Consider the following 15,973-nt stretch of genomic DNA (forward strand, 5'->3'; position numbering starts at 1 on the left):
AGTCTACAAATTCAGACACAAATTCAGAAGTTCAGAGACTCAGAAATCCAGAGACACAAATTCAGAATCGACCCAAAAGCGAAGAACATCAAGCACATCCAACAACGTACCGTTCTTCATCAGATTCCACAGTGATTCAAGAACAAGCTCGTGCAGCCCTTGGATCCAACCAACCAAAAACAAGGAGATCGAATCAGAGGACCATTCTTTTTTGTAAAAGATATTACAAAGGATTGTACTCCACATTCATAAATTAATAAAATTCTATTTGCCCCATATTTTGTTTCTATTGCAGACTTACAAAATTTGTGTGTACATTTTGATAAAAGACAATATCTATGAGAATCAGTATAATAGTACATTCTTTAAGTTACTTTTTCTTTACTTTTGCTCCATGACAATTATCATTTTCTTTCTGCTCTTTTATTATCGATCAAATGCCATAAATGTTTAACAATATCTTTTCTTTCCTATTCTTTTCTTTTTTCCTTTCCTATTCCTATCTATCTATCTTTTCTTTTCTTTTCTTACCACCGTACCAAACATAGCTTAAGGTTTTAAGCAATAAGGTAAAAAAAACCCAACAAAAGGAAAAAAAAAAAAAAAGAGAGACTTGTGTACCTAGCTTTAATACAATAAATTTTGACGAGCAAATATTTGGGAAAGAGAAAGAAACAAAATAAAATGGTCGATTTTAAACAACATATGATAAGTGGACATGGTAGATGCATGAGCACAGCTGATGTGGTGTGGTGTATTTGTGAGAGAGAGAGAGAGAGAGCATATATGATCAAGGGTAACATGTAAGCCTTCTGCCCTTGGTAAGAAGTTCAAGTAAATTTAGTTGAATTTAGTTCAACTAAATTCAACAGGAATGAAGAATAACACAAAGGCATGGAAGAAAATGATATATATTTAGAGTATAATCTTTGGAGATACAAAATATATATATATATATATTTAGAGTACAATCTTTGGAGATACAATATATATATATATATATATATATATATATATATATATATATATATCTTTAATTCAAATAAATAAGTTTTATAATTATCTTTATCTAAAAAATCAAATAAAATATAAAGATGACATATATTTATAGTATAATCTTTGGGGATACAATATATATATAGTTTTTTAGATAAAGATAATTATAAAACTTATTTATTTGAATTAAAGATATATATATATATATATAAAGTCAAAGTGCCAAATTATATATTCCTATGAATAATTACTAAATAGTAATATAAATAAATATAAAAATATTACATATTTTTTGTAGGAAAATATCCTTTCTCGTCCCTCTTTCTCATTCCAATAATGAATTAACCTTATATTAAGTAGATTTGTACAAGTTTTTTTTTTTCAAAAAATTAAGCAACTGAAATAAATATTAAGGCAATTACAGTGTGGGCCCTTTGGCCAAGTACAGCCCAACGAAGGCGACAAAGCAACCCAAAAATTTAGGCCCAAAACAAGGAAAAATCGAAAGCCCAAAAACAAGCTAATAACTGCAATTAACGGACAATTAGCCGTTAATGGAGAAAGTTAGCAAACATTCCGGTGGTAGCCCTAAATGAGTGGCGGCCGGAATTAGTTCAGTCTGGCGGTCTTGGAGGGGGACGACAACAAGAGAGCGAAAGATTCCAATCATTGAGGATGCTTCTAGATGAGTTGCAATTACGGAGGAATTCCAATTTCAAAATCGAGGTGATTGAGTAATTGATCTTGGCCAGGACTACTCTTTGAGTGGATTCCTTTACTCTGAAGATTCTTTCATTCCATTCTTCAGGACTACTCTTTGAGTGGATTCCTTTACTCTGAAGATTCTTTTATTCCGTTCTTCCCACGTATGGTAAACCATAAAGGAGAGACAAATCTTCCGAACCAGAACCAGGTTAGTGGCAGCGTTTCTTTTCCACTGAATGCTTGCTATTGAATAAGATCCTCCCAAAATGTTAATGAGGTGAAGATTTTGCATTTCCCTTAGTGTCAAGGAAATCAAGGCAATTTAACGCCCATCCGGTGCTCCCAAATGCTACATTAAGGAAAAGTCAATTATCAAAAGAGCTGAAGAAAAAAAGTTATTGAAAAGTCAATTATAAGGGGAACTGGAATGGAAGACAAAAAAATACCAGGAAAAGAGATTCAAGGTTCAGAATAAAGTAAAGACCCAAGAAATGGAAGAAAAGAAAGAAGGAAATTGGGAAAAAGAAAGGAAGATTTTAATCCAACAGATCATAAGCAGACATGGGCACAAACATTCATATTTACAAAGTCATGAGGTTCAGAATCGACAGCTTTGCATAGTGTGGATTTCATTTTGACAGGTAAATGCACGGACACAACTGGTGTGGTGTGTGCGCGAGGGAGAGTCGTAACATGAAAGAATCTTAGAAAATAATCATTGAAGAAAGAAAGACATTCAAAATAGGTTCCTTACAATGAACTACTTCCTCTGCATGTGTGTGTGAGGGAGAGTCATAACATGAAAGAATCTTAGAAAATAATCATTGAAGAAAGAAAGACATTCAAAATAGGCTCCTTAAAATGAACTAGTTCCTCTGCACATACTTTCAGTAAAATATAAAGCACTCGCTAAAGAAGTACCCAGCAAGTGAGATAGAAGTTGCCTACATATCAAAGCTTTTAAAGGAGAAAACTGTGAATAAAATCGTGACGAAATTGATTTTACTAGTTTGGCATAACTATCTTTATATTTGAAACAATCTTGATTCTGTATGCAATGCTATCCACCACGCATGAAGACACTATAATATTAAAGCATGGAAGACGATGATAGATAGTTCACTAGTGCTATATCAAATAGCATAGCTATGAAATTAAAGTGAAGAAATGTTAATTCTTTCCGTAATCAAACCAGCATGGGAAAGGTGAATCAGTGCTTTGTTCCCAAATACCAAGAATCCACATCTAACTCCATTATTTATATATTCTACCTCTTAACGTAACTAGCATCATCATTCCACTAATCCATTCAAAGTGTTTTCTAATATAGTTTTCTCTAATACAAGGAGTTAGCAAAGCTTAAAGCACGACGGAAGGTGCAAACCACGTCAAACTATCATAATTTGCCAACCGTGATCACAAGGTTGAAACATATTTACATAACAAAACAAAACACACAGAATTTATAAAGATACCCGAAATCCTTTATGGTCGCCATAATAGAATCATGCTTTCTTAGAAACATAACAGCTCCCTGAAAACAAGACCCCTCCACATAAATCGCAGCAAACAATTATAGAATTTCAATTCATTGATAATGACTAAGCTTAACAAGGCTCTTCACATTAACTTCCTTAGCAGATGAACCGCCAAGATTCACATCCCTTTTCTCTTTCAGGTCATAACAATTAAATCTACCAAACATACGGAACAAGCTATCGCAATTGGAAGAAGCCCACAGCAGGATATTATTGGAAGAAGCCAAAACCTTCAAACACTCCATGATATCATCCACGTAACTGGCCTTTTCCTTTGGCACCATTACCGTACACTGTTTTGTCCATGACGACTCCACCATATAATCATTCATGATCCATAATTCAACAGCGGCTTCAGAATGATCTTCCTCAGTAATATAAAATATACACAAACGTCTACCTACAACCCCCAAGATCCCGTGATTACAACTAGGAACTTGTGGCACCTGCACTTCCTGGTATTCCTCATCCACAGGATCAAAAGCAACAACAATGTCAAATAAATCCACCCGATCACGACGAGCTAACCAATGCAAAGCACCATTGACCAGCACGCCAGAAGATAAACTTTTCCAATTGAAGAAAAGGTAATAACTGAAGCTCTCACAAATCCGCCTCCACATATTTGATCTTAAGCTATAAACCATTACTTTGTGGTAAAAGGAATCATTATCACCATAGAACTGCATAATCTTAATTATTTTGTAATCATCGCCGACAGGATCATACACTAGTCCATGAAATGGGTAGCTAGAGGCATTGCCACGTGACAATGGAGGTAAAATTCTGTAAGCATTGGTGGAAGGATTTAACAATGCAATGGCTTCATCTTTTATACCATACAAAAGGATCAAACCATTGCACGAACCGTCTACATCAGTCCAACGGGCCTCAAATTTGAAGGGGTTATGGACTTGTACAACGTCTAAACGTGGGACACTATCACCACCAGCCTTCAAGACAACATCAAGCATATCTATGTCTACTGAATATAAGTTAGTACCATTTTTCAGAATCAAACTCAAATTGGAGGTTCCAGTTTGAAGTGATTGGTTGAGATGCAATTTTATGAACATGGGTGAGTCAATTAGGGCACACCATCGTTTCGAAACGCACCTGAAACGTAGCAGATCTTTCACCGGTAGTCGGGTGAGAATGTAGTCGATCACTTCCTCCGGAAGCTCCGTCACCGATTGCTTCTCTCTCTTCCGCTTTGCCGATCGCTTCCGCCTCTGTCTTTTTCCCATCGCTGCTATTAAACGAACACTAAATGTTTGCATGTGAGAGAGAAAAGACAAAATCTGATCTAGAGAGAGAGAAAGTGATGAAACTTGGAAATGGTTAAAAGAAGAGTAGGAGATTGGAGATTCAAAAGGCAGGAAAAAGCTCGCGAGCATCACAAACCCTAAGCTCTGCTGGTTGAGCACTGCAATTTGGGTTTTTTTTTTTTCCTCTCTAAAACCCCCCTCTCAATAAGTCTTTATCTTTAATAATTCAATCGGACAACAACAAAGAAAAATTAAGAGCTTGGTTAATAATGATGAAAATAATTTTTTATTCTTAAAAAACTGAAAACACATAATTGTGTAAAAAAATTGTATTTGATTCAATTTTTTTCCCCGAACTACTCGTGCCCTGACTTTTGAATATTCAAATATCCTCAATAGGAATGAGTAAAACTCTCCAATTGTTTTTTTTATTACTTTTATTTTGTATTTTCTAATTTTTTGATGTGTTTTTTTATAATTTTTGAATTTAAAGGATTTTCGATTCATAAATTTCATTAAACAAAAATCTTTGTTTTAGGCAGATGATGTGTACTCAAGACTTATTTGAGAAAATCATTCGGCCCTATCATGTTTCTATTTTTAATTACCAAATAAAAAATGATAGGAAAACGTACTTACCAGTATTCTTTAATTTTTTTAATTTATTTTTTATAATTAAAGAGGACTTGTCCACCTCAATAGTGAAGACGAAGTTTTTGTGTGTCATTTTTATTATTCGTGATTGCTTGTGATTATTCCTCGAACGACGTTATTTTTGCGTTCTTGTCACAACAACTGATATCAAAGCATCCGATTGATTATGCAAGTAGCTCCAACAGATAGGTGAGTCGATTGGGATATACAATCATTTGGAAACGCACTTGAAACGTAACAGATCTTCGATTGATAGTCGGATGAGAATGTCATCGATCAAATTCTCCGGAAGCTCCGCCACCGATTGCTTCTCTCTCTTCCCCTTTCCCGCTTCTGCCTGAGTCTCTCTCATCGCTGTTTTCACAGCCCTATGTCACGGGCCTAGAGATTTGGCACAGCAGCACGGCCCGTGCGGCACCAAGGCGTTGCTTCAGCTCGCACAAGCGCCCTGGTCAACCACCACGACCTGCCCTCCCAAGAATACATCCTGACTGATTTCAACCTGCCTTGGTCTCATCAGGGGAACGGCTCCAACTCCCGACCAGTTTGTGCAAGGATAACCAACTCCCTTCTTCATAGTCAAGTCCACGACTAGCGACAAGCACCTCGAACTGAACCGAGTTGACCTGCCTGAACTCTGAAGAGGTACCATCTTGTGGTCCTGCACACCCCTTCCCTGGAACCATTTCCAGTCAATGAATATTCTTAGCCAACCAACATGCGTGTCTTCTATGCTCATGGCGTCGTTAGGAATTGGAACGTGACATTCTCCCCCACCCAAATCCTGCGACGCCCTCGTCGCAGTGCGGCACTGAACCACTGCATCCAACATTCCAAAGTCTCTCTCCTCCGAGTGGTATGCTCGCCTGCCCACCATCGCTTCCTTGTACAACCCCTGGCTGCACTCGCCCAATGATAAGGTTTCGGGCTAAAGGGACGCCCACTTCTTCGAGACGCAACCCCACGTTATGCCGCCTCCGTGACACCCCGAGCAAACAAGGGCCCTCCGGCTGACTTGATACCCGCCCTTCACAACGGTTTGCATGCCTCTTGAACTTGCAAAAACTTTGGCGCGCGTGGCCCTCCGGCTTTAAAGGACGCATCTTTCTGGAGAGATGGAGGCTCTCCTCCAACAGCATTGATTGCCCATCGACGCTTTAGTGCACCCACTTCATTCTCAAGACCCCCGGATCGACAAGGGGGCACCCCTTTGTGCTTTACCCCAAATCCTACTTTGATACCATTTGTCACAGGCCTAGAGATTTGGCGCAGCGGCACGGCCCGTGCGACACCAAGGCGTTGCTTCAGCTCGCGCAAGCGCTCTGGTCAGCCACCACGACCTGCCCTTCCAAGGATACACGTTGACTGGTTTCGACCTACCTTGGTCTCATCAGGGGAACGGCTCCAACTCCCGACCAGTTTGTGCAGGGATGTCCAACTCCCTTCTTCATAGTCAAGTTCACGACTAGCGACAAGCACTTCGAACTGAACCGAGTCGACCTGCCTGAACTCTGAAGAGGTACCATCTTGTGGTCATGCACGCCTCTTCCCTGGAACCATTCACAGTCAATGAATGTTCTTAGCCAACCAGCATGCGTGTCTTCTATGCTCATGGCGTTGTTAAGAATCGGAACGTGACACCTAGCTATGTTTGAAACAATGGAATTTGGGATTCAAAATGATTTTAAAATGGAATTGAATTTCACGAGGTTTGAAATGACAAAATACAATGTCCCCAAATCTTGCGCAAAATGATGGAATTTTGCTAAATTTATAAATTATTTAGTTAGAAATTTGTAATTTTATCAGACAATGGTCGGTTAGTAGTTAGAGGAGTAATCTGAAGACCATTGCCTTCTTTACTCTTTAGTGAATTACTGTATAAGATTGTAATTCTAATTAATTAATAACAATAAAAATGCTAAAAAAATATATTTATGTTTCAATTAAATTTCAACTTATTCTAAATACACAAATGGGTTGATTTCAAATCAAAAAAAAAAAAAAAATATGGTTTCATAGAGTAAGAATAGGTCCCTACTAGGGAAGTTCATGGTGCCAAAAAAAAAAAAAACAGAGGTGTGCCCTTTTGGACATGTGCTAGGAAACATTGAGTCAGATTTTCTCTATTAGGTTAAAAATGCTAACTAGATTTTCAAGTCAAATTTACTCTCTCTAAACAGTTCTAAGTTCTAACCAGCGATATTGTATTTGACATAAAAATGCTAAAAAGTTGCTTGTTATTTTTGAAAAGTTGCTGAAAATTTAATTTTCAGCCAATATTCCATCATTTAAAGGAATAATTCATGAGAATAAAAATATGATATGGTAAAATGTTATATTAAAATATATAATTTTTAATATTTTCATTTCAAAATTAAACAAACCACTTATTAATATACTCTCTGTACGTAAATGAAGTGTGATTGCTTAAGCATGCATATTGTAATTATTTTGTCAAGTGAAATTTGCATGAACTAAGGCTTTTACTTTTACTTTGTTTTTTTGCTCTTGCCAGTATATTATAACAAAACAAAAACACAAAACATATTTAGTAACATTTGCTGTCATTTGATAATTTTGATTACTACTAACAAAAACTTTGTTCCAAAAAAAAAAAAAAAAATGACATTATTAACTAACCATTTATTTTTTCAAACTTGCAACATCTTCTACCAAACATGCTTTCATGATTTTGCTTCCAAAAATTTTTTAAAAAAACACGAAACATGTTTAATATTTACCGTCATTTGATAATTTTGATTACTACTAACAAAAACTTTGTTCCCAAAAAAAAAAAAAAATCTAAAATAACATTATTAACTAGCCATTTATTTATTCAAACTTGCAACATCTTTTCCAAACATGCTTTCACGATTTTGCTTCCAAAAATCTTTTTAAATAAAATTCGTTACCAAAAGCACAACATAAAAGCGGCTGCTCTAGATGTGATATAATAGGACACTTCCGTTGGAATTGAGTTGTGGAAAAAAAAAAAAAAAACTAAATCCTTTCCGCATTAATTTTACTCTTTTGAAAAAAGAAAAAAAAAAATTCTTTTTTCAATATATTACTTTAAAATTTTAGAATTTTTTTACATGAAGATTATTAATACTTGACCTAATACCCACAATTTCATTACAGTTGCAAACCCATTTGGCTTAATAAATTTAAAATTTTTTGCTTTCTAACCTTGTGTAAGGGGTGAGAGCTTGTCCATTTACTTAAAAGTTTGAGATATTGAATAGTACTACACACCCACCCATTTATAAGCATTCATTTTTCTATCCAGATCCGATTTGAGACAAGCTCCCCCTTATAACATTCTTCCCAACCTGAACTATACTAAAAATATATAAATAATAGTTAGGAAAGTGAACAAAAAAAAAATAATAATAATAATATTTTTGACAGCTAAAATTGAATTCTTATATTATTTCACCATTCAAAAATTAAGGTTTAAGAAGTAAGTGCAAAATTCCATTTTGAGGACATTTGAAAATTTGGGATAAATTAGTAAAGATTCAAGAATGAGGTTTCACTTATGTTAAAGAAATGCCTTAAGCTCTCCTAAAAAATGGATGAAGCATGGTCATCGTGGTAATTTACAACATAATCCTATAAAAAGTTTGAAAAGGTTCCATCAATTTTAAAAATGATATGAAATTGAAAAGAAGGTTTGAGAATACAAGGTATGGAAAATAAATATTCTCAACCTGAAATAGCACTAATATTAATTTAAATGGGACTTTGATAGCAATCCAAAAATTAACAACCTTACAATGACTTATAAAACCATTTAAGTGTGGAAAACGGGCTTAAACTAGATTAAATTGAATAAGGTTTATTGAGAAACACAATTTTAAAAGATAAAAACCATAATTAAAATAGAACTAGAGGATGCTAAATTGCTAATCCTGCTTAAAAAATGAAGTGTCTACACAGGTGGGAAACATCCCCTTGAGAGTACATGCACAAAGGAACATTAAGGAAAAAGTCAATTATCAAAGGAGCTGAAGAAAACAAGTTATTGAAAAGTCAAATCATAAGAGGAACCGGTGGAAGACAAATAATCGATAGGAAAAGAGATTCAAGGTTCGGAATAAAGTAAAGACCCAAGAAATGGAAGAAATTACTTCTTTACCTAGCAGGCACTTTAATACAATAAATTTTGATGAACAACATCTATTTTGGAAAAAGAAAGGACGGTTTTAATCCAACATATCATAAGTGGGCATGGGCATAAGCATTCATATTTACAAAGTCATGATGTTTCGTATCGACAACTCTGCAAAGTGTAGATTTCATTTTAACAGGTAGATGCATGGACACAAACTGGTGTTGTGTGTGTGTGAGGGAGGGAGGGAGAGAGAGAGAGCATACATGAAAGAACCTTAGAAAATCATCATTGAAGTGTGTGAGGGAGGGAGAGAGAGAGAGAGCATACATGAAAGAATCCTATAAAATAGTCATTGAAGAAAGAAGACATTCAAAATAGGTTCCTTAAAATGAACTAGCTCTGCACATACTCTCAGTAAGATAAAAAGCACTCGATAAAGAAGTACCCAACAAGTTAGATAGAAGTTGCCTACGTATCAAAGCTTTTAAAGGAGAAAACTGTGAATAAAATCATGATGAAATTGATTTTACTAGTTTGGCCTAACAATCTTTATATTTGAAACAATGTTGGTTCTGTATGCAATACTATCCACCACGCATGAAGACACTATAATATGAAAGCATGGAACACAATGATAGATAGTTTACTAGCATAGTATCAAAAAGCATAGCTTTGAAATTTATGTGAAGAAATGTTAATTCTTTCCGTAATCAAACCAGCATGGGAAGGGTGAACCAGGGCTTTGTTCCCAAATACCAACAATCCACATCGAACTCCATTATTTATATATTCTATGTCTTAACATAATTAGCATAGTCATTCCACTAATCCATTCAAAGTGTTTTCTAATACATTTTTCTCTAATACAAGGAGTTAGCAAAGCTTAAAGCACAACAAAAGGTGCAAACCAAGTCAAACTATCATAATTTGCCAAACATGATCACAAGGTTAAAACATATTTAGATAACAAAACAAAACACACAGAATTTATAAAGATACTCGAAATCCTTTATGGGTCACCATAATAGAATTGTTGCTTTCTTAAAACTTAACAGCTCCCCCAAAACCAGACCCCTCCTCATAAATCGCAGCAACAATTATAGAATGCCAATTCATTGATAATGATTAAGCTTAACAAGGCTCTTCACATTAACATCCTCAGAAAATGAACCAGTGCCAAGATTCACATCCCTTTTCTCTTTCAGGTCATAACAAATTAATTTACCAAGCACACAGTACAAGTTAACTTTCCTATTGCAATTGGAAGAAGCCAAAACCTTTAACCACTGCATGATATTATCCATGTAATTGACCTTTGGCACCGTTACCGTTAAGAGTTTTGTCCATGACGATTCCACCATATAATCATTCATGATCCATAATTCAACAGTGGTTTCAGAATGATCTTCCTCAGTAACATAAAATATGCACAAACATCCACCTAAAACCCCCAAGATCCCGTAATTACAACTAGGAACCTGTGGCACCTGCACTTCCCAGTGTTCCTCATCCACAGGATCAAAAGCAACAACAATGTCAAATAAATCTACCCGACCACGACGAGCTAACCAATGCAAAGCACCATTGACCGGCACACCAGAAGATGAACTTTTAATATTCAAGTAAAGGTAATAACTGAAGCTCTCACAAATCCGCCTCCACATATTCGATCTTAAACTATAAACCATTACTTTGTGGGAAAAGGAATCATTATCACCATAGAACTGCATAATCTTAATTATTTTGTAATCATCACCGACAGGATCATACACTAGTCCATGAAATGGGTAGGAAGTGCCATCGCCACGTGACATTGGAGGTAAAATTCTGTAATCATTGGTGGAAGGATTTAACAATGCAATGGCTTCATCTTTTATACCATACAAAAAGATCAAACCATTGCACGAACCTTCTACATCAGTCCATCTGGCCTCAGCTTTGAAGGGGCTATGGACTTCTACAACGTCTAAACGTGAGACACCATCACCAGATTCACCACCAAGTTTCAAGACACAATCAAGCATATCTAAGTCTACTGAATATAAGTTACTATTACTTTTCAGAATTAAACTCAAATTGGTTCCAGTTTGAAGTGATTGGTTGAGATGCAATTTTATGAACATGGGTGAGTCAATTAGGGCACACCATCGTTTCGAAACGCACCTGAAACGTAGCAGATCTTCCACCCGTAGTCGGGTGAGAATGTCGTCGATTACTTCCTCCGGAAGCTCCGCCACCGATTGCTTCTCTCTCTTCCCCTTTGCCGATCGCTTCCGCCTTTTTCTTCTTCCCATCGCTGCTATTAAACGAACACTAAATGTTTGCATGTGAGAGAGAAGAGATGAAATCTGATCTAGAGAGAGATTGATGAAACTTGGAAATGGTTAAAAGAAGAGTAGGAGATTGGAGAATCAAAAGGAGGGAAAAAGTTCGCGAGCATCACAAACCCTAGCTCTGCTGGTTGAGCACGGAGTTGCAATTTGGTTTTTTTTTTTTTTTTTTTTTTTTTTCATTTTTCTCTAAAACCCCCTCTCAATATTTTATCTTCAATAACTCAATCATTCAGCAACACCTGGAAAGAAAGAAAAAATAAACTGTTATGTATAAAATAAAAGTTTAAATCGAAAATAATATTTTTTATTATAAATAATAAAATTTTAATAATAAGAATAGTTTTAGAAAATGATTGTTACAATTCTATTTTTTTATTGTTATGATCAATTGGTAATAATAATAATAATAAAAGGAAAATGATTTTTGTATCTAATAATTGTAGTAAATTATTACATTTATTTTTTTTTAATTGGTTAATTATGAAACAAATAAGGAAGTGAAGCCCCTGCTACTTAGTTGTATTTGAATTATGGAACAAATAAGGAAGTGAAACTCACATTACTTAGTTGTATTTGGTATAAATAACAATTAAAAAGTATTTGGTTAGACAATTCATTGCAATTGTTTAGAATATAGTATGTTAAAACACTTTTTTGTGTAAAATATACACTCTCATATATGATGTATAAATTTTTTAAAATTTTTGCAGTCGGTTAAGATATACTATCATGTCATCATTATGTAAAATTGCTGTGTATTTTACACAACCTTTTTACACAGTCATATTAGTATATTTTCTTTCTCCACCCTCTTTCTCATTTCATTAATTAATTAATAATTTATTAACTAAGTTTGTAAAAATTATGGGCTCTATATTTGACAATAGTTGACTATTATTGGAATATATATTTTTACCGAAAATGTATAATAAACTAATCATATTTCCACAAAAATATATATATACACACACAAGAGTCGCTGATGCTCTCAGCGTGAGTATCACGGCTCGTAATAAAATTATGGTTACTGCTATAACTAATACTTAAATAAAAGAAAAGATTATAAAAATAATTTAATAAGAAAATACATGAAATTAAAAAAAAAAATGGGCACCCTATTGTTTTGCTCAACTAATTACTGTAGCCATTAACCCTATATAGTTTGTGTGTCAAAATACTTAATTGCATTGGGTCTGATCAATCTGAACAAGTGAAGCCCTAGTAGCCCAAAAAGTGGCAAAAACCTCTCTTCTGTATATATATATATATATATATATACACACACTTGGTGTCATCTGATTGATTGAATTTTCTCAGCAGTATACACTTGGTTTCAGTGTTTTTGCTCCGTGGATCGCTCGCATTTCGTGTTCTCTGCTTATTCGAAACTTCTTTCACTGATTCAAAGTTGCATATACAGGTATTTTAGGCTTTTCCACGACAGATTACACATTTGAATTTATGTTGACACTTGAAAGTGAAAATTTTCTTGATCTGTAACTTTTCCATTGATTTTCTTTTTTAAAAGATCTCAGTTCATAACTTCATACAGTGACCTATGCTTTTATTTTTGTTGGAGCTTTACAAATTACATCACAGAGAGCCCAAACTTACAGTGTCATGCTATTAGCTCAAGCAAGTTAAAAAAAGCTGAGATTAAGCAGTCAATACTAGGCCTTGCTAGGCTAATTAAACCCTAATCACGTGTAATTTTTTTCATTCTTATCCATTTTGATATTGCTGGTTGAACTTTGACCTTCTGAAATAATTTTCTTATAAGAGAAACCTATGAAAATTTAATAGATGGGATTTAGCTTTGGTTTGTTGTTCAGAATTCGATAAAGTCCCTTGGTAGTTTTATAAAGATCCCAAATTCAAATTTCGTTTTCAGTTTATTGTAATTAATAAGCAGGGATGATTACCTCCTTTGCATGGCACATTATCAAGAGGAATTGGTTTGTCAATAAGCTTTAAAAAAAAAAAAAAAAAAAAAAAACACTTTATATCATCTCTATATGAATCAAATTTGATAAAAATATTGTCTTTATTTGATCCTTCAAAAAACTTTATAATTTTTTACTTGACTCCATATTTGTCGGATATAAATGCATATTACAATTTTTAAATTTTTTTTTTTTTTGTCAAAATTTTATTTTTAACAACATGATATTTTGGGTGTTAATTTTATTTTCAACAACATGATATTTTTGGGTTTTAAGTCTAACTCATGATCACAAAGCACTCTATATAATTGCTTTGCCTATTTTCATTGATGTGAAAAGTCAAACTTTGAATTTCTGCATGTTTTTTTAAATCAGGGGTTCTTGTATTTTTTAGTTTAGTGTAATGTAATATTTGTAATTCTGTTCCATCTTGCTTATTAGGTTTTATCAAGATCCCAAATCCAAATCTAAGTTCTGCTTTCATGAATTGGTTAGTCTTAAACCATAGGTGGCCCTTCTAATGTTAAATATTTTGTATGGTTTTACAATTAGATGGATCAAAATCTTGAAAACCTCTCTCAACCTAAAACACAAGGATTTGAGTGTGAAGATGAACTTGTTGAGACAACTGCAACTAGCTCCCATGCACCTCCATCCACAAATGTCCCTTCACATAGTCCTGGTGAGAAAGAGCCTACCAATCCAAAAGTTAAATTGGACTATGATGAGAAGGGAGAAGGTGGACAGCGAAGCCGGTCTCCAAAAAAGACTCGTAAGCACAAAAAAAGGAGTTTCTTCATCACCATGGCTCAAAACATGTCTTGAGTCTTCTGAAAGTAAAGCTGAGGCCTGTGAGAAGCCAGTATTGGCTGCATCACCCAGTAACACTGTCGGTTCTGCTCCTTTAGGGTTGAGTGCTGATAGTGTTTCTGGTCCAGGGTTTTCTGATCAGAATGAAATTGAACTGGTGACTAAATGCATTGAGGCCATGCAGTCCCTTGAGGGGATTGATGCTGTGCAGTACTCCAGGGTCTTGGCTTTACTCCATAACGATCTGCTGTGGAGGGACATGTTTCTTATAATTCCTGATGATAGGAGGAAGGGTTGGATTGTGTATATTACCAGTGTGACTTCGATGCACAAGCATCCACACAAGTCCCTTCACGTAGTCCGAATACTGGTCCAAATATTATTTTGGATGATGATGGTGATAAGGGAGAAGGTGGACAACGGAGCCGGTCTCCCAAAAAGGCTCGTAGTAAGCACAAGAAAAGGAGTTTCTTAGCCACAATGACTGAAAACATGTCCGAGTCCAGTATTGGCTACATCTCCCAATAGCAGTGTCGGATCTACGCCTTTAGGGTTGAGTACTGGTTCTCGTCCAGGGTTTGAAATGGTGACCAAATGCATCGGGGCCTTGGAGTCCCTCGAGGGGATTGATGATGTGCAGCGCTCCACGGCCTTGGCTTTAATTCATGAGGATGCATTGTGGAGGCACATGTTTGCTAAAATTCCTGATGCTTGGAAGAAAGCTTGGGTTCAGATTCTTTTAAGTTTGTGAGTTGAAAAATGTTTAAGGTTTGGTGGGTCTGTTGGAAAAATGTTGCAATTTTTGTTCTTGGTTTGTAATCCCTTAAACAACTGTATGTAGCTACATTCTATGTATGGATGTTAGGTTTTAGTATTCTCAGTATGCTTGATTGGGATCATAATAGGTCTTTTCTTGCTCGCTAGTGGAGGACAGAGGACCTACTTGGTGATTGAGAGAGAAATATTACAAGTTTTAAAATGTAGTATAATTAGTATCCTTGTTTTTCCATTCGGACGAGAAGAGGTTGACTGAGACCTTTATGTTTTCAATCCCTGTTAATTGTGTTCAATTTTGTAAAAACAGAGTAAGATTGCTAAACAATATTTTCTGTTTGTTGTTTTCAAAATAAGCCAGCATTTCTTAACAATAAACAGAAAACTAAAACTGTTACCAGAGTTGCAAAAGAAAGGGCAATTTTACAGATATACACGCAAAGCTAAATGGTAAAATGGGTCATGAAACGTGTTAGGGGAAATTTTTTTTTTTTTTTTCATTTTTGCAAAATAAAATGGAAATTATATTTTAAAGGTTAATCTTCATATTGTTAACAACTAGAAAGCCTTAGTTCGCGCCCCCCTCACTGATCTTCTTTTGATTAATTTTAATTATTAAAATAGCCATGGAATTTGAACGCAATCACCTCCTCTAAAAGCTTAAACTGCTAGAGTTGGTGTATCTTTAATATTTATATCCTTCAACAAATATTAAGATAATTAAATTTGTAATAAATCTCAAAATATTTATATTTAAGTTACTAATGTTCATTTTACAAATCAGTATAGATATCATGGTTTCATCATCCTAAATTTACATTTGATAGTGCAC

At 34.9% G+C, this 15,973-nt stretch overlaps 2 protein-coding genes across 3 annotated transcripts; both read right to left on the reverse strand.

Annotated features, from left to right (window-relative positions):
• Nucleotides 1–1,284: 1,284 nt before the first annotated feature.
• LOC132299582 (F-box protein CPR1-like) lies at nucleotides 1,285–11,565 on the reverse strand. Of its 2 annotated transcripts, none has more exons than XR_009480147.1 (2): nucleotides 3,177–5,578; nucleotides 1,285–2,050 (listed from the first exon to the last, which is right to left on the reverse strand). XR_009480147.1 is itself a non-coding variant. In XM_059796298.1 (2 exons), exon 2 carries the CDS (start codon nucleotides 4,484–4,486, stop codon nucleotides 3,290–3,292), a length of 1,197 nt encoding a protein of 398 aa, XP_059652281.1. In that variant the 5' UTR covers nucleotides 4,487–4,488; nucleotides 11,445–11,565; the 3' UTR covers nucleotides 2,057–3,289. The 2 variants fall into 2 exon arrangements, 1 of the variants encoding a protein (XP_059652281.1); XM_059796298.1 differs by lacking the exon at nucleotides 1,285–2,050 and adding an exon at nucleotides 11,445–11,565 and having other exon boundaries at nucleotides 2,057–4,488.
• On the reverse strand, nucleotides 10,394–11,575 carry LOC132301132 (F-box protein CPR1-like). Its single transcript, XM_059798411.1, has one exon. The coding sequence runs from the start codon at nucleotides 11,573–11,575 to the stop codon at nucleotides 10,394–10,396; it is 1,182 nt and encodes a 393-aa protein (XP_059654394.1).
• Between the last annotated feature and the right edge of the window lie 4,398 nt (nucleotides 11,576–15,973).

Source organism: Cornus florida, unplaced genomic scaffold (genome assembly GCF_030987335.1).
Source record: "Cornus florida cultivar Cherokee Brave unplaced genomic scaffold, ASM3098733v1 CherokeeBrave_3.0.0_Hap2_Chr03, whole genome shotgun sequence".
NCBI lineage: Eukaryota > Viridiplantae > Streptophyta > Magnoliopsida > Cornales > Cornaceae > Cornus > Cornus florida.

Excerpts from the sequence above, each read along its gene's own strand:
- LOC132301132 (XM_059798411.1), bottom strand. The coding sequence starts at position 11,575 with ATGGGAAGAAGAAAAAGGCGGAAGCGATCGGCAAAGGGGAAGAGAGAG.
- LOC132299582 (XM_059796298.1), bottom strand. The coding sequence starts at position 4,486 with ATGGGAAAAAGACAGAGGCGGAAGCGATCGGCAAAGCGGAAGAGAGAG.